Raw genomic sequence first — 18,132 nt, forward strand, 5'->3', positions numbered from 1 at the left:
AAAAGCCGAATTAAAACCAAATATTACAAGCTGTGTTTCCAATTAAAATACTTTTAAAATTATCCCTGCCTAAAATCCTCCCTAGGTCAGGCCCGCTTGCTGAAAAAGCCATGTCTTGAGGGCGCGGCGGAAAGTAAGGAGATCCGGAATCATCCGGATCTCGGGGGGTAGTTCATTCCAGAGGGTGGGGGCACCCACATGGAATCAACACTAAGCAGAAAAATGCCCAGTTCCGCTGGCATGGTTTTTTCCTTAATTTTAAGTTTCGGGGTGAGGAGGGCTGATTTAAAAGTGGTAATAGAGTGCAGAAGGCCTCTGAAAACAAATTAAAAAGCTCTCATTTCCATCCTCAATTTCTTCCATTTGAGTAAAAATGGACTCCCCCCCCCCTTGTTCCTTCTAATGGTATCATTGTCACTGGAAGGCTTCTAGAACCTCCAGGTTAAGAAGCTGGGTAGTAGGTGCCTGATCCAGAAGGAATCACCCACATTAGTAGAATTTGCATGATCTAGTCCATTACCAGTTGGACAAAATACAGAATAATGTGTATACCTCGCTACTGGATAGTGTTTAATGTAGCCTATAAAATCATCAAGAGTTGAATTTAATCAAGGTAGTCTTCGCTTTTTCTTAAAGCAAAGATGGACAACCTGCATCCCCAAACTCTTTCTGGAACTATTGGAGCATCCTATTATGCCTCATGTTACGCTTCGCTTGAAGTTGATGTAATTTCCTACAATTTTAAAGTCAGAGACCTACAAAATCTAAAATAGATTTAGCACCTTTATAATAAAAGAAAAAAATAATTAAAAAAAACAAAAAATCCCAACTGTCTGCATCATTATTTTGACCCCTAGTATTTTTGGTTCCTCCTTTGTAGCTCTCAGCTATCATGCTAAGCTTAAAGTGAGCTTCCTCTTTTTAAATATAAACACACAGATGTACATAATAGGTAGATAGGTAGACAGACAGATAGATTTAAGATACTATTTTAAGAACTTAAATGCAAAACTCTGATATTAATGAGAACATAGATAAATGTGATATTGGGCAAAAATGCTAAGAATGTTAAGAATGTTCCTTAAACTTATAATTGAAAAGTATATGCTTCCTAATTAGTTTAACTCTGCTATTAGTGAGAACAGAGAAGATATTTTCTTCTCTTTTCTGAGGAGTGTTTAAAATATTTTTCTCTCACCTTACAATTACATGGGTTGGGCTGCTTCCATGGATTTGTAACTGCCATTTTTTGTCTCATTTTTCCACCAAGGAGTGACACTAGGTCAGATCGTCAGTTTAAAAATTACACTGAAACCACAATACAAAACTACAGCCTATACATGGGGAAGACGCAGTCCACAAAATGAAAATCTTTTATTCTATACTATATGTACACATGAAACCTAGCTTCGTTTTTAAATTATTTTGCCACTGTTTATTGTTTCTACTTCTGTCTTCCAAATTAGGATTCAGCAAATTCAGTTATGCCTCTTTTTCATGCACAGTCCTCTTTTCCAGGGCAAGGAACTACCAACTCTGAAGGACATTGATTTCCTAAACATGAACCAGAAAGTGTACATCAGTGAAGAGGCCAAAAAAGACTTCATGGAGAAGTTGAAGCGAGATGTAGAGGTATTGTAGCTTTCTCAACCTGATCTAGTGTAACAAGAGAGATGGTTCTGGGTCAGTAATCTAACTGGGCAAGCTGTGGATGCTAAAGGTAAAGTGGGCAATATTTCATGGTTCAGTTGAGTTTGAGAAGGTGTTACTAATGGTAACCCACCCTACTGTTCTGATTCCCATCTTAATACTTTTTAAGGTCAAAAGTTACCATTTTCTCTCTAGTATCTGCCAACAAGTCAACTCCTTCCACCTTGCTCCCTATCTCTAAATAACATCTAATGTTGTGCTGGTGGTATGAGAGCATCTGCAGCATTCCTGACCAGAGGCACCTAGGGCAGGGGTGTCAAACTGGTGGCCCGCGGACCGGATGCGTCATGCCCACTCCAATTCTGCAAAAGCAAAAAAAGGTCATGATACGTCACATGATGTGATTGAGTTTGACACGTGTGACCTAGGGCTTCTGGGGGAAAAATAAGCGTTTCTTCCCTGGTTGTTGTGCAGGCTCTGGGGTGTTGCTTGATAAAGAAATACGGGAAAACAGAAGTTGCCTTAAAGGTTTACATTTTTATTCAGCTGAATAAAGACAGGACCCTATAAAAGAAAGAAGCCCTGAATGACATAAAATCCCTATATTTATACTTTTTGATTCCATAAGCAATCCACCCAGCAAAGCTGACACATATGAGATAAAGACTTCGCCCAGAAAGTCTGGCACACCATAGATAAAAAGGGAGAAACCAGAAGTAGCTAAAAATGTTCCTTTTGGGTGTTTCTCTAAAGACACTGTATGTTCTCGGGTGGGTTAGGACAGGGGTCCCCAACCCCCGGTTTGTGGACCGGTACCAGGCCGTGGCATGCCAGCAACCGGTCCACACAGACAAAGCCCCATCCGTGGGATGCAGGCAGCACACAAAACCACACACCCTCCGATCCGCGGAAAAACCTCTCTCCACAGAACCGGTCCCTGGTGCCCAAAAAGTTGGGGACCTCTGGGTTAGGACATGGGATATTTTCCTTTCATGATCCTACATCCATGACTCTGCAAGTGCCCAAAGACAGTGGGGCCATCTGCACATATTCACAATTCATACTTTCTATGTTTTCCCCTAATTCTGGGTCAACATGGTCAATATTCCTCCTCTGGATTTGAGGCTGAAAAAGCCATAGTACTGGAATGCCATCTGTCTGATGCCAGAATGGTTCCTACATCATGGACTGAATATGAGTCTTGCTCTTGTCCCCAATTCTACCTTGCATTTGTGGCTACTGCTTCCTTCCCTGTTTCCCACGCTTGAGCCATTGAAATTGCCATCTTCCTATTGCAAGTTTCCTCGGATGGATTTGACTGAGTTTTTGTACAGTTTCTCATAACTGATAATCTGCTCCTTTAAACTAACAGGCAGTCCAGCAACATAAACAGGAAATGTCCTTAAAAGGATAAAATATTCTCAGTACAAATATTTGCAGGCAGAACCTTTGCTGACAAGTCATCAAGTCTTAGGCTTTGAAAAATTAAAGCGGCAGTAAGGTCCTCCTCAATCTTTCATGAAAAATTGTATGGTTTCAGAGTATCGGCTCTTGCTTCTGAAGAACCAGAAACTGTTCCTAAGCAGGCTTGATTATCCCTGAACTTCAATCTTCTGAGGTTCCAGGTTGGCTCTGGAAGGCAAAGGGGTAGGGCGTTTTGAGAAAAGGAACAAAGGCCATTCAGTAACTATATTCAGTGTGCTCCAGGCAACCCTGAAGATCATTGATAAAGTATATATGATTTCTTCCTCTGGATATTTTCCCCTATATTATTTGCATATGGCAAAAGGTATGGGTTCCCAGGATATTTCTAGAATGGTACAACATTCTTATCTCAGGAGGATTACATAGCAGCAAATCACTTTCCCTCCATTCTTTCATAAGCTAATTTGGGAATTTTTGAAGGTTGCCTCCTAGCATCTGAATTTTCCAGTCATCTAACATTGGATGAAGATTACATCAGCCCTGCCAAAGACGACATGTTAGAGAAGGGTGCGTCACAGTCTATGTAGATGTAGTTGATTTGAATGACAGGATACAATTGTGTTGAGAATCAGGGAAGTCTGTGTGCATAATGTTTATTGGGTGGCATTTCTGTCATTATAAAGGCACACTCTTCTCACAAAAACCATTTTTCAACATGTGAACTTATAATGACATAAATGTATAGAAAGAGCTTCAAACAAAATGTAATGCCGAAAAGGAGAAAAGCAGTTCGAAGCATTTAACTGGCCCCAGATTAATGGCAGGAAGGGTTGTTTCCATGGCAGAAAGAGAAGAAATCTAAGCTTCCCATGAGAATTAAAGTTCACAGCAACTGTTATGTACTCAGGTATTTATTCATTGTTTTCTTATTTCCATTTCCTTGTTTTGCTTTTTATTCTTTTCGGGCTTCTGGTATGGCAACTGCAAATATTTGTTCTGTGTTTATAACTTTGAGGGACAAATTCTCTTGTGAAAGAATTGTGCTTCAGCTATCTGATGGAGGTCTCAGATCCTGATTTTTCTGAATTGCTGGTCAACATTTGCACCCCATTTGCCATAATGAGGTGAGAATTGAGGTTAACTTCCAGCTCAGGAAAAATTTGCTCACAGTTAGCATTTTGTCAGCTATTATATTTCCTAAGGGATTGAATCTGCAGAATTTAAACTACTTCTGCAGTGTGAGATTTTCCCTATTGGCCTTAATGACTGTTAATAGCATGTGGTGGGGGGGGAAGGGCTGCAGATGCTCAGTGTCTAACTATTAACCTCATATACCATGCAGCCTTTTTCCCGCATCAGCTCTGTTTCTCTTAAATGTTCCAATTCTTCTTGCTCCAAGTTCAGTTTTACTGCTGACCCAAATCAGGGAACTGGTAGGCAACAGGCTTCTTGAGTTTTAAAAAAACATGATGCTTTGGATGTGACAATGGAAGTCAGTTGGTGTCAGCCCCTAGGAACAAGCAAGCTGAAATCTCCTGCTGATTTTCTAAATGGAAATATCTGCATGTCCTGCAGCCTCATGAACAAACACATTAAATTTTTCCAGTGGAGTTGTAGGAGATGACCAGGCTGAGCTCAAGGGAGGATTCAAACATGTCATCATTCTGTTGACTCTTATCTACCACCAACTAGCTCTGACCATTAGTAGTTCAGATTCTGGTAGACAGCTTTACTTACAATAAACCTAAATATTTATTTGAACTGTCTGGAACTCCTGATTCCCGTGTTTGATAGGAGTTGGCCAAACAAGGACAGGTTTTGTTTCTGTATTATATTTCTGTTAACGCTTGCTGTCTGGTTCTCCACAAATGGTGAGGTTAGATTTAGGATTTTTCACTGCTTTCTGGATAGGTAATTTCAGACGAAATGTGCTTTAAATTTATTTATTTATTATATTTTTATCCCACCTTTATTACTTTATAAATAACTCAAGGTGGCAAACATACATAATACTCCTTCCTCCTCCTATCAACTGGGAGACAAACTCTGCAGCGAGTGGGAGAGGGAACTAGAAGTAAAGCTATACTGGACCTAATTCTTACTAATAGAGAAGAAGTGATAGAGGAAGTTGCTGGAACCTTGGGTAAAAGTGACCACATCATGCTGAAATTCAATATAATGCAAACCCAAGCAGTAGAAAATAATCCAACCAGTGTCTTAACCTTCAAAAGAGCTGATTTTAACAAACTCAGGAAAGATTCCATGGACGAAAATCCTAAAGGGGAAAACAACACAAGAAGCGTGGGAAACTGAAAAATATGATCTTAAAAGCCCAGTCCAACACAATACCACTGAAAAAGAAAACAAGAAATTCAAGAAGAAACCAGTATGGCTGCACAAAGCTCTTTCTGACAAACTGAAAGACAAAAAGGACAAGTACAAAAAATGGAAAGAGGGACACACATAAGCATGGCTGATTATCAGCAGACAGCCAGAACATGCAAAGACGAAGTCAGGAAACCAAAGGCTGAGAATGAACGAAGACTTGCAACAGAAATCAAGGACAATAAAAAAAGTTTCTTTCAACATATTAATAACAAGAAAAAAGTCAAGGGAACTGTAGGTCCACTAAAGAGAGAAGATGGCAAGGAAGTAACAAGAAGTAGGGAGAAAGAGCTGCTTAACTCATTCTTTGCATCAGTCTTCACAGAAAAAGAAATTATAGCCCAACATACCAAAAAAACTACTGCAAAAGACAAATTAGAAACGAAAATTAAAATAAGCAAGAAAATGGTAAGAGAACACCTCTCCGACCTTGACAAATATAAATCACTGGGACTCGACAGATTACATCCTGGAGTTCTGAAGGAGCTGGCAGATGTTATCTCAGAACCATTGCACCATATTTTTCAAAAATCTGGAGCACTGGGGAAGTACCTGATGACTGGAAAAGGGCTGATGTGGTTCCCATCTTCAAAAAAAACAAAAACAAAACCAGACCCAGAGAACTACAGACTAATCAGTCTAACATCAATACCTGGGAAGTTCCTGGAAAAGATAATCAAAAAACAGAATTGTGAACAACTAGAAGCAAAAAGTAATAACCAGTAGCCAGCACGGGTTTGTCAAAAACAGATCATGCCAAACCAATCTTATTTCATTCTTCGATAAAGTGACTAAATTAGTAGACCAGCGAAACGCTGTGGACATAATATACTTAGATTTCAGTAAGGCATTTGACAAAGTAGACCACAACCTGCTGCTTAGTAAGCTAGAAAAAGGTGGAATAGACAACACCACCATCAGATGGATCTGTAGCTGGCTGACAAACCGCACTCAGCGAGTAGTCTTCAATGGTACAACATCCACATGGAGAGAAGTAAGCAATGGGGCACCACAAGGCTCCGTCTTAGGCCCAGTACTCTTTAATATCTTCATTAATGACTTAGACAAGGGAATAGAAGAGGAACTCATCAAATTTGCAGATGACACTAAACTGGCAGGAAAAGCCAACACCCCAGAAGACAAGCTCAAGATCCAAAAAAATCTTGACAAACTTGAACAATGGGCCCTATCCAACAAAATGAATTTTAATGTGGAGAAAAGCAAAGTTTTACATCTAGGCAGGAAAAATCAAAGGTACAAGTGTAGATTAGGCAAGACCTGGCTCAAAAACAGTAACTGTGAGAGGGACCTTGGAGTCCTAGTGGACGATCATTTGACTATGAACCAGCAGTGTGCACCCGCCGCCAAAAAAGCTAATACAATCCTGGGTTGTATAAACGGAGGCATAGAATCAAGGTCATGCGAAGTATTAGTACTGCTTTATAAAACCCTAGTAAGACCACACCTGGAATACTGCAACCAATTTTGGTCACCATACTACAGAAAAGATGTTGAAACCTTGGAAAAAGTTCAGAGAAGAACAACTAAAATGATGAAAGGCCTGGAGACTAAAACATATAAAGAACGGCTGCAGGAATTGAGTTTGGCTAGTCTCAAGAAAAGAAGAAACAGGCGACATGATAGCAGTATTCCAGTATCTGAGGGGCTGCCACAAGGAAGAGGGGGTCACTTTGTTCACCAGAGCACCAGAGGGCAGGACAAGAAACAATGTTTGGAAACTGATCAAAGAGAGAAGCAACCTGGAATTAAGGAGAAACTTCCTAACGGTGAGGACAATTAACCAGTGGAACAGCTTGCCTCCAGAAATCGTGGGCACTCCCATCACTGGAGGTTTTTAAGAAGAGACTCGACAGCCACTTGTCTGAAATGGTATAGGTTCTCCTGCTTGAGCCGGGGGCTGGACTAGAAGACCTCCAAGGTCCCTTCCAGCTCTATTCTGTTCTGTTCTATTCCTATTTTCCCCACCATGACAACCCAGTGAGGTGGATTGGGCTGGGAGAGATTGACTTGCCCAAAGTCACCCAGCTGGCTTTCACAGCTAAAATGGGGCTAGAATTCACCATCTCCTGGTTTTCAGACCAGCACATTAACAACTACATTGTACTTCAGCCAAGAATACTCATCAATCTCCTGAACTTGAAAATATGCTTTTAGCGATAAGCTTTCCCCTCCCATGGCGGAATGGAGTAAAATCTCTGTGCTGTTCATTAATTAGGTTGCTCAATGTTTTTATCCTGTAGGAGGAAAAGTATAACATATGCGTACAGTTCTATGAGATAGACTGAGATGTGAGGATGATTGATCTAAATGAGTTTAATGACCTAAAGGAGGGAAGGAAGTCCTGTGAAGATAGATTGAAAGAATTGAAGGGGAGATATGACAGTAATCTTCAAATACCTGAATAGATGCCACACAGGAGGAGGCCAAGATTGATCTCCATTATTCAAGAGTGCAGGACACGAAGTGATGGATTTTACTGGCAAACAACAATAAAGTTTAAGTTACAGTTCCATAGTAGAGATTATCCAAGAAGGGGTTGAGTTCTCTTTTACTGGACTTGCTCAGCTTCTGTCTATATCTGTCTGTCTGTCTGTCTACCTACCTACCTCCATCCATCCATCCATCCATTCACCCTCTTTTATTATTTTTTAAAAAATAACCCAAGGCAGCCAATATATCCAACACACCTTCCTTCTCCTATTTTCCCCACATCAAAAAGCCTGTAAGGTGAACTAGGCTGAGAGTTAGTGACTGGCCCAAGGTCTCCCAGCTGGCGTTCATGGCTAAGGTTGAACTTGAACTCATGCTCTCTTGCTTTCTAGCCTGGTGCCTTAGCCACTAAACCATACTAGCTCTCATTTGTTGGGGTTGCTTTAATTTAAATTCCTGCACTTTTGCACAAGGTTGGATTCAGTGGGTTTAAACGTCGTTTCCACTCTATGATTCTTTTTCACTACGACTGCTTATTAATATCCTGGTTGAAAGCCATGAACTCTGATCTCAGAAGTTTCTAGTTAAAAATTCCAGGTTTTTGAAGTGGTGCCTTTCCCGAGATTATTCTAGATTTTTTAATCTTAGTCTTACATCTGTCATATGGTATAAGAGTAAACTAATTCATGCTAGCATTATTGAATTATAATTCAATAGTAATTGTATGGAATCACACAGATGCTTTGATCAAATGAAAACATTTGATAAATGTCAAATATTTGTTTATGGAAGAATCTTCTGCGCTTTCGTTTCTCTTAGAAGACTGGTTTACATCTTTGAGTAATGGAAGCAAATGTTCACAAAAAAAAAAAACCCCCAGCTTCTGGTTCCTGAAGCCAGGATGACCTAATATGTATCCAATTTCTGAGTTTCAGATAGTTCTTTAAATTCTTTTCATTGCTATTGTGTTGTCTTTGCATGACCTTTGTAACTGCCATTGTGCCAATACTCTTGAGAGGGGTTGGGCTAGGGTTTTTTTTTTCTGATTCCACAGGATGGGAAAGAAAAGGCTTGTTTAAAAAAATTAATCATTCTAGTTATAGAAAAGGGCTCAAGTCTGAGAATTAAAGCTGGATGCATTCCATTTGGAAAGTTGGCCCACTGGTTTGAACAGCCAAATCAATTAATCATGGGGACAAGGTTGCCAAAGGGGGAGTTTTCCCCCAGCACATGTCATCTTCAGATTAAAACTGGACTCCTTTTAAAGGCTTGTTTGAATTCAGGGTAAACGCAGGATAAATTCTGATTTTGTTGTCACAGCGGCTAGATGAATCTGTACATGCACGATAGCTTGAGTGTTTAACTTTTAACATGACACAACATAGTGGTTTAAGGTGTATTTATCAGTTAAGATACTAGGTTAATAATCAGATTACCTCCTGGTGAATTTGGAGTTTTTGGGTCTAAGCAAACTGGTTTGTTTGTTACCAGGTTATTTCAAAATGTAATAAGAGGCAGAGCAAGGAAAATAATCATGATATATTATTGAACTACTTTTTGTACGCAAAGAATCGGGTATGTTTTAACTGCAGTTCATTACATGAATTACAGTGCTGGACGTGTTGAGTGACAAATCTTGGTATACAAAGGGTGTTAGGTGTGGAAAGGAGATTGCACTGATCCACATTATGGCCTAGTATTGCTGAGGATCATTGCAATCCAGAATAGGAAACTAATTTGAGCTGTCTTAGATTGAAGAAAGGGTTTTTACAACACTTGAGAGTTAAAGTCTTGGCTCTAATCTTTGAGATGCTGAAATAACAAGCTGGGTTTGGATGAAATTCAGATGCCTAGTTGCCTACAAAGTTTGCAGGGAAGCCTTAGGCAAGCCAGTAATAACAACTGCCCAGATATATTGGATCCATTTTAGATTCTTAATTTTGTATGATCTCCTTGGTGTTAGTTGCCCATGGATATCTCCCTTACAGATCATTCTACTTAAAAAAAACCCCTCTTATTTAAATCTAAACATTTTTTAAAAGGAAACTAATGTGGTACAAACAATCAATGCTGAACATTTTTTTATTTCCCCAAATAACCTTGAGTTCCTCATAGATTCCTGGGGTATTGTTAGAGAATAAATATGGAATGTCTGTGTAGCAGAAGTACTTATTTGTAAATTTGCCCACCTGCCTAAGAAAAAAATAAACCACAGGTTGATAGTAAACAAAGAACAGGGTCACCCGTTTGCAAATTGGGCATTAGTGACCATACATTGCCCCCTCCCAATAGCCATTTAGTGAATGAGCAATTGAATGGTGATTTTCACGGAGCACCCAAAACATGCTCTCAAAATGAATGAAATCTTCTGTTACTCCCAGCCAGCATGAATAAACCAGCTTTATTTGGATGGCCCTAGTTTGGAGAAAGCCTACCTTTAAAGTTTATGTTTATTTTGAAGCTATGTTGAAACATGCTATTTCAGGCTTCCTTTGAGCTAAACTAACAACTGACTAAAATAGTAGTAGAATCACTGTTGTGACTGATGCCTCCAACAATATAAAGCTTGATTTTAACGTGGGCTTGTTGGAAAGCACACATTGCTCATACGGCTGAAGGTTATAGATAACTTTTTGAACCTGGGAAGTTCTCTGTGGTATTTTAATCACTCTTTTTTGATCTCATAGAGCCAGAAGGGGCATGCAATTAAGCAAGAATTATCGAAGTATAATATGTGTATTATTTTTGAACCTACCATCAGCAAAGCTCCCTAAGTGCTCGTATATACATAATTAAGAACAACAGTAATAACAATTATGTTAGAAAAACATATACATATATAAATGTATATCTTTTCTGTTCGGTTGCCTATTGTCCTGAAGAGTCAAGGAAAGCATCTCTGATAATGACTTTAGTCCTTGAATAGAAAAATATGGAATAACTATTGCAAAGACGTTAAGTCAAAGATGGTACCTCAGTCTAAGCTAATAAAAGGTAGTATCAGTGAGGGCATTCAGCTCTACAATTCCCCATAGGCTAAATATCTGATTCTTTAGAATACAGTCCACTCCAGGGTGAATAGTAGCTTACTGAATTAAGTATAAGTTTCCTTCTGAAACTGCAGCTTGATATATGTCAAAGCAGTATTTCCTGCCAGGTTAGCAATATATGTTTTGGCCAGGGAAACTGCTTTAGCCGCTGAGGGATCAGTCAAGAGTTTATTGAAATGACCTTTCCACTTTCCCCATTAAGGGATCATGGGATCTTAAGCATTCTGACTGTCCTCAAATAAAATATAATGGAAAGGACACAGACAGAACCTTGTGCCAATGCAAAAGAGTCTGAAGTGATAAACATCTTCACAATTTATAAAATATGGAATAAACTGTTTCATGAGTTTGTGTAGTGGGACTTTCACTTGGACTGAATAATGAGACAAATGTGTACATCTCCCAGCCATCTCACTAGTGTGTTTATTTCTTCAGTTCCTAGTGCAGCTAAAGATTATGGACTACAGCCTTCTGTTGGGTATCCATGATGTACAGCGAGCTGAACAAGAAGAAGAGGAAGACATAAAAGAGGAAGAGGAAGATGGAGAGGGTGAACCGGGGGGAATGATATCTGTGGGCTCCTATGGAACGTATCCTGAGGGCATTGGCAGTTATCTGAATTCCCACAAACCTCTGGAACCTGGTGACTTTGACCCTTATATTGATGTCTATGCCACTAAGAGTGCTGAAAGTAAGTTGGGATAAGACAAAAATTTTATTAAATGAGTGTTTAAATGGATAGAAAAGAGCCTTCAGGCCTTTTAATTTTTTTTGCAGCTGTACACCAGAATCTGCATCATGATATTTAGTAGCATTTGTGACTCTTTCTTACTATATCAAGAAATCTTTGCCTTTAATCAATTCCAGAGAACACTCCAGAGTGCAAAAGTCAGTTCTTTATTTGTCGTGTGTGATTACAGCCAGCCAGGAATATCAGAAACAGCCTTATATTGAATCAAATCATTCATCCAACTTGCCTAGGAGTAATTAACTAGCAAGGATCGAGGCTAAAAAAATTTAAGCCTTAGCTAAATATCTAATATAATCAGTACATACAATAAATTTCAAGCAATGGAATCTCCTCCTAGCTCACAATCTTGAAAGGTATACACAAAAGATAACTGAGTTACATCTGATTAAAACTGAAATGCCAGTCTAGTTTAAGCAGGGTTTTGTGAAGGAGTTCCCTTTGTTATTCCAAAATACTAGACTACTATTTCTCAAGCTGGCACCCTCCAGGTAAATTGTACTACAGCTCCTATAATTCTCAGCTGGTCTGTCAAAGGTGATGCTGAATGGGCATTTGGGGGAGTTATACTCCAGAGTTTCCAGATTGTACTAGATTAAGAAGATAAGATAACCTTTATTGTCATTTTTTTATTGTGGGCACAACGGCACACATCAAAAATGAAATTTAGTTGCCCGCTCTCAAAGTGAAACACATACATGACGCACACCTAAACATACTATGAACAACATATGAGTTATGAGTTCCACCAAATTCCATCAAACTCATAAAAGGATTCTGTTGCTATGATATCAAAGATGTATGTATGCCTTGTGGTAGATTCTAGCTGCAATATTAGGTCCTCTCAATTTTCTCAGTGCCTGTGGCTAGTTTTACAGGTAGTCCTCAACTTACGACCATTCACTTAAAAACGTGACTTATGACCGTTTTTCGCACGACTATTGTAGCATCCTTATGGTCACATGATCAAAATTCAGCCACTTGATAAGTGGCTCATACTTATGAGGGTTGCACTGTCCTGGGGTCCTCTGATCACCTTTTGTGACCTTCTGACAAGCAAAGTTAATAGGGAAGCCAGATTCACTTAACAACCGAGTTGCTAACTTAGCAACTGTAGTGATTCACATAACAACTGTGACAAGAAAAGTTGTAAAATAGGGGGAAATTCACTTAACAACTATCTTGCTAAGCAACATAAATCTGGGGCTCAACTGTGGTCGTATGTATTTAGCTATTTGTACCAGGATGATCTTTCTTCAGTGCACCAACTTTTGTAACCTCTTTATTTATGGAAGGTCACACGTCAATCAAATCTGGATATCAGCTTCTCAGAAAGAAGATAAGTTTAATAGCCAGAATTGTCTTTAATATTTTTTGTATATTGCTACAGGCTTGAATTTGCAATGCAGGCTGCACAGAAGTGAATATAAAGATGCATACATTATTAAGGTCTTAGACCAGCCTATGAACCTAAAGAAAGTGATTGCTCAAATGAAATACTCGAGCATTGGTTTGCTATATTTTGATTCAGGAAAGAAATCTCTTCTTCCTGCCTCAACTCTGTACGACCACTCTTTTTGCTTATGTATTTTCTGTGCTTGTTTGTTGTTGTCGTCATTGTTGTTCATCTTTTGGGTTTGCCTATGGATATTTGTGTGGAAGGGGGATGCAAGTAAAATATGGCATCAGATATATCCTTCACTGTTTTCTCCTGCTTTTCCAGATAGCCCCCAAAAAGAGATTTACTTCATGGGCCTCATAGACATCCTCACACAGTACGATGCCAAGAAGAAGGCTGCCCACGCAGCTAAGACAGTCAAGCATGGGGTGAGTTTGGCTTGCCATCCTGTCTGTTATGGTGATCAAACAATGGTAAAAGGGAGCCATGATCCTGATTAGCTGGCCAGCACCCAGCCTCTTGTCTTCCCTTCCCATGTCCATTATTTCTGCCTTTTTTCTGATCCAAATAGCTACTTTTTTTCTTGCTTCGCCATTACTTTCTCCTTTTGAGTGGCCAAAAGCTGTCCCGTCTCAAGCGGGTTATACTGCATCATCGCCATGTGATATAGAAGGCATAACTATGGCCTTTCCTTTTAGATAGGAGCTGTTCCAGGGTCTTGCTCTGTGCTTGGGAGCAGCAGGAATTTACAATCTCTTATTATTATGAGAGAGCAACAGAGAAGAAATCATGAACCCAACCAGTCTAGCCATTGGCAGTGCATGATGACCACCCCATGGAGTGGGGACAGGTTGAATTTGAGGTTTTGTTGTTTGAGTTATCTGAGATAACTCTTGATACATTTTGTTTTTAATCTAGCTCAGGGGTAGGCAACCTTGGCTCTTTTATGACTTGTGGACTTTAACTCCCAGAATTCCTGAGCCAGTATAGCTGGCTCAGGAATTCTGGGAGTTGAAGTCCACGAATCATAAAAGAGCCAAGGTTACCTACCCCTGAGCTAGCTTCTTAAAGAGTGGTTTTGTCCTGAAGAATACAACGGATGCGAGTTTTGTAGCTACAGTCTAGAAGCAAGGAAGGAAGTGAGGTGGAGAAAGTATGTAAGTGGCAAGAAGACCTTGCCCCCAATAGATTTTTTTAAAAATGCTATTTGCTGTGGGTGATTCATAGAAGAGTTATTTTTATTGTACCATTGGGGCAATGGCTTTTATGTTTTCTAAGTACAAGGACATTTCCTTGAGGGGAAGATGGCAAGGAGCAGATATAATGTATTCAAGAGTAGAAGCAAGACGGATGTTCCACTGGGTTAGAAATATTTGCAGTGGAGAACATGCATGCTAATAGCAGCTGATCAGTACATTTTAGTTTTAGATATATATCTGACCTTTATTTTGTACAACTCAAGGCAGTGTTCATACTGAATGCTCCTTCTTCCTGTTTTCCCCACAATAGCAAGTCTATGGAGTGGGTTGGGCTGAGAGACTGTGTCTGGCCCAAAGTTACCCAGCTGGTTTTCATGCCTAAGAGTTAGAACCTATGGCCTCCAAGGTTCTAGATTTGCACCTTAACCACTACTCCTGATTGGCTCTGATGGAAGTAGTCGTTTTGGGACTCGGGTGCTACCGTATATCCCCACTGTCTCCATTATTCGTGGCCCGTGCCATACTGCTTTCACTATAGTGATTAAGAATTAAGGGGGCTGATTTGTGGTGGTGGTTGACACTTTTTCTTCCCCTACAGGCTGGTGCAGAGATCTCTACAGTGCATCCAGAACAATACGCCAAGCGCTTTCTGGACTTTGTCACCAATATATTTGCTTAACAGTTTTTCACTAGGTCTTGTTGGCCCAAGTCAAAACCTTTTCAGCAGCTGTGTTGTTGTCACTCACCCTGCTCCCCGATTCTCCATAAGTAGGATAGTTTTCATCCTGCTATTCTGGGATCAGCAGGAGAATTGGGCTGACTTCAGATGAGTCCCACTCTCGCAACTGAGCGACGGCTGCTGAACCAAGTGCCTTAACTCTGATCTTCTGCTGAGGTGAGAAATGATCCAGAGTACCAAAGAAACTGGGTATGAATGCTTTGGGAAGCTGCTTCTCCTTCCGTGCAGGAGAAAGAGGAGTGGCTGGTTTTTATCTAAACACTGACTTCTTCCTTTCCGTTAAATAGTATCAGTGTTACATCATTTAGAGCAGGACAATGTTGAAATAGAATAATATGCAATACGTAGTCGTGCCTTGGAAGAAGGAGGTTGAAGGGAATCTTCCCCATTTACACAATCAAATATTGTATCCTATGATATCCCATTGTACTGCCTGTTTCAAAGCCATGTGCCAGTTGTATACCTTTTCTACCATCCCTCTATACACAACCTTTAATGGAAGACTGCACTGTGCCCCATTCTTGTGAATAGTTTTGCTCTGATCTAGCCCTATTGTCAATAATGGAAATCTCTCCTGCTAAAGAAAAGGGCCCAGCACTGAATCCAGTACCCCTTAAGCTCTTTTCCAGGTACAATTGCAGGTTCTTGAGATTTTGTGCCCCGTATGTTGCTGTTAATGAGAAAAATTCTTTTAGGCTCATTGCTGTCTTGCATCCTTTTCCCTTCCCTTTTCTAGCTGAGAATAAGAGTTGAAGCAGGGTTTGTACCTGCTAAATAAATTTGGAGTAAATTCCTGAATAATAATAGCACTATCATCTGAATCCCTGTTCTACATAACTGTGGAGCTTTTCTGTGTCTCCCTTGTCAGAGGGAGATTGGCAGAAGGACACAATAACTCTAATCTTTGGGGTATACAGGGGTGTCTATTGGCCACACACCTCAGACTGAGTGGGCGTAACCCACAAAAGGGCCTAAGGTAGATCTAGGCTACCCATGATTTACCACAGTATATTAAATTTGAAAGCTGCTGAGAAATGCTAAGGATGAAAGTCCTCGCCATTTAGATCGTAAAGCTTTAACATTAAAATTAAAGCAAGCTTCAGATGTTGGTGAACCGCCAGCAGCATCAATACCATGACCAATAAGAGTAGGGATTGTTGAGAGTTCAGCAACATATAGAGAGCCCCTGCCTCCCTATCCAATCATAAACACCTCCATTTTGAAGTGGGAATCAGACCAAGCCTCATTTATCACGCCCAGCTTCAGGATGCTATGAGAAGCAGCATCTGTCTGCCTGTGCATAATGGCTCAATATGTTCTATATATCAAATTGGCAAACCAGTGTATTTTGAGAAAATGACCTGTCTCAGTGGTTGGTCAAAAAGCCTCTTAAGTGAAGGAGGAAACTGCTATAAACTAGCAGAAGCATTAAAAAAAATATTCCTTTTCATTCACCAGAATGGGAACTCTTGGAGATAGTTCATTTAGCAAAGCAAGGAATGCAGACAAGGAATTGGATAAATTAAATGATATTTCCTCTAGTGCAATGAAGAATGCAGACAGACAAGGAACTGGATAAATTAAAAAATCATTACTCATTTATTGTTGGCTTGGTTAAGAGATCTCGCATTCTCTAGTAGCTGTCCTAGCAGCATGGGGAAGCGGTCACACTCCAACTGTCTCTGAACTATAATTCCCAATAACTCCAGCCCTCTATGAGCATTTATGAGGAATACTGGGAATTACAGTTCAGCAAAATCAAGGTCCAGTATTACCTATCTGGCGATGGTTCAGGGTACAGTGCTACTCAGTTTGCTGCTCTGGACCTGAAACACGGAGGCTACTTGATGGTTTTTCATGTTTTCCCCTTCTGCCCATTAGTGGTGTGCTGGGACTGATATCATTTCAGCTCCCAGTACACTAAAGGCTGTGCCATGGAGATACATTTATGCTGTGGGGTTGTCTTCCTTCCAGCCTCTTTCAGTGTTTTGTAATTGTATACAATGTGTATTTCTGGTTTACTCTTGTATGGCTAAAAATAAATTATTGAACCAAAAGTTGTCTGTATGAAGTGCCCAGCTGTGCTGTTGTATTCTGCTAACCTAGCAGGGTAGAAGGATGAACTCTTGTGTTTGAAAGAATAAAAGACTTTCCTCGGCCCTTCACAGCTTTTTGAATTGAAATTATTATGTCAATTATTTTTACTTATAACATTTCTGAACTTTCGGGGGGGGGGGAATTATCCAAGCTTCGGGGGGGGGGGGAATCAGACAAGAATGTTATGATTTTGGCCAGATGAACCAGGGTTACTTTGAAACAAAGCTGTAGACATTATGTCTTGTCTGGTTTGCCCCCTTCACTAGCAGGAGATCTTGTTCCTAGCTGGCTTGATTTATAAAGAAGATGACAGCAATTTGGCAGGATTCATGCTCCTTAATTGCTTGTTTAATTATCCAAGTTTCACCATTCCTATAGAAACTGATCAGGAGCCAGACGTGAGTTCTATCCTTAACCAAGACTGCACACAAAAAGAATTTCCAATCCTTACCTGTCTACTACCGGTAGTATTATTTCTACAGTTGAGTGTCAAGACAGTCTCTGTATCTAAAAGGATTAAGATCATTTCAATTCATTGATCTTTTGAGATGCAAAAGATTCCTAAGTTGGATAGCTATTATTATTATGTGTGGATAATTTGCGGTTAGAGTCACAGTTAAGACTGGTGAAAACTTAAAAATTCAAGTCTCAATCAAGGACCTAGAATGATTAGGGTAGCGCCTAAGAATCTGCAGTGTCAAGCAGGGTGGCTTTTGGTAAAAAGTAGGGTGTTCAAGTCTGATAAATTCAATATATCTATATACTGTATCGAGGGAGTTCTTTAGGTATTGTTCTGAGGGCTCCAATCATGATTGGTATAAGAATGGATTTCTTTTTCCACAGGTATTCAATCTAACTTCAATCTGCAAGTCCCAATATTTTATAATTTCTTTCCAACTGTTTTCCCTCAATCCAAGCATCACCTGGTATAGCAATGTCAACAAAGCAGACTTTCTTTTCATTAACTGTTATATCAAGCAGATTATCAA

General features: G+C 39.8%; 1 protein-coding gene across 1 annotated transcript in view; it reads left to right on the top strand.

Annotated features, from left to right (window-relative positions):
* Positions 1-15,746, top strand: part of PIP4K2C (phosphatidylinositol-5-phosphate 4-kinase type 2 gamma) — a 37,379-nt gene extending 21,633 nt beyond the window's left edge. Inside the window, exons 7-10 of the mRNA XM_015823978.1 lie at positions 1,519-1,632; positions 11,397-11,652; positions 13,433-13,536; positions 14,906-15,746. Of these exons, the coding sequence (XP_015679464.1) occupies positions 1,519-1,632; positions 11,397-11,652; positions 13,433-13,536; positions 14,906-14,986 (555 nt within the window). The 3' untranslated portion in view covers positions 14,987-15,746. The remainder of the gene's footprint in view (positions 1-1,518; positions 1,633-11,396; positions 11,653-13,432; positions 13,537-14,905) is intronic.
* Positions 15,747-18,132: the final 2,386 nt, after the last annotated feature.

Source organism: Protobothrops mucrosquamatus, unplaced genomic scaffold (genome assembly GCF_001527695.2).
Source record: "Protobothrops mucrosquamatus isolate PMUCROS unplaced genomic scaffold, P.Mucros_1.0 scaffold2064, whole genome shotgun sequence".
Taxonomy (NCBI): Eukaryota; Metazoa; Chordata; class Lepidosauria; order Squamata; family Viperidae; genus Protobothrops; species Protobothrops mucrosquamatus.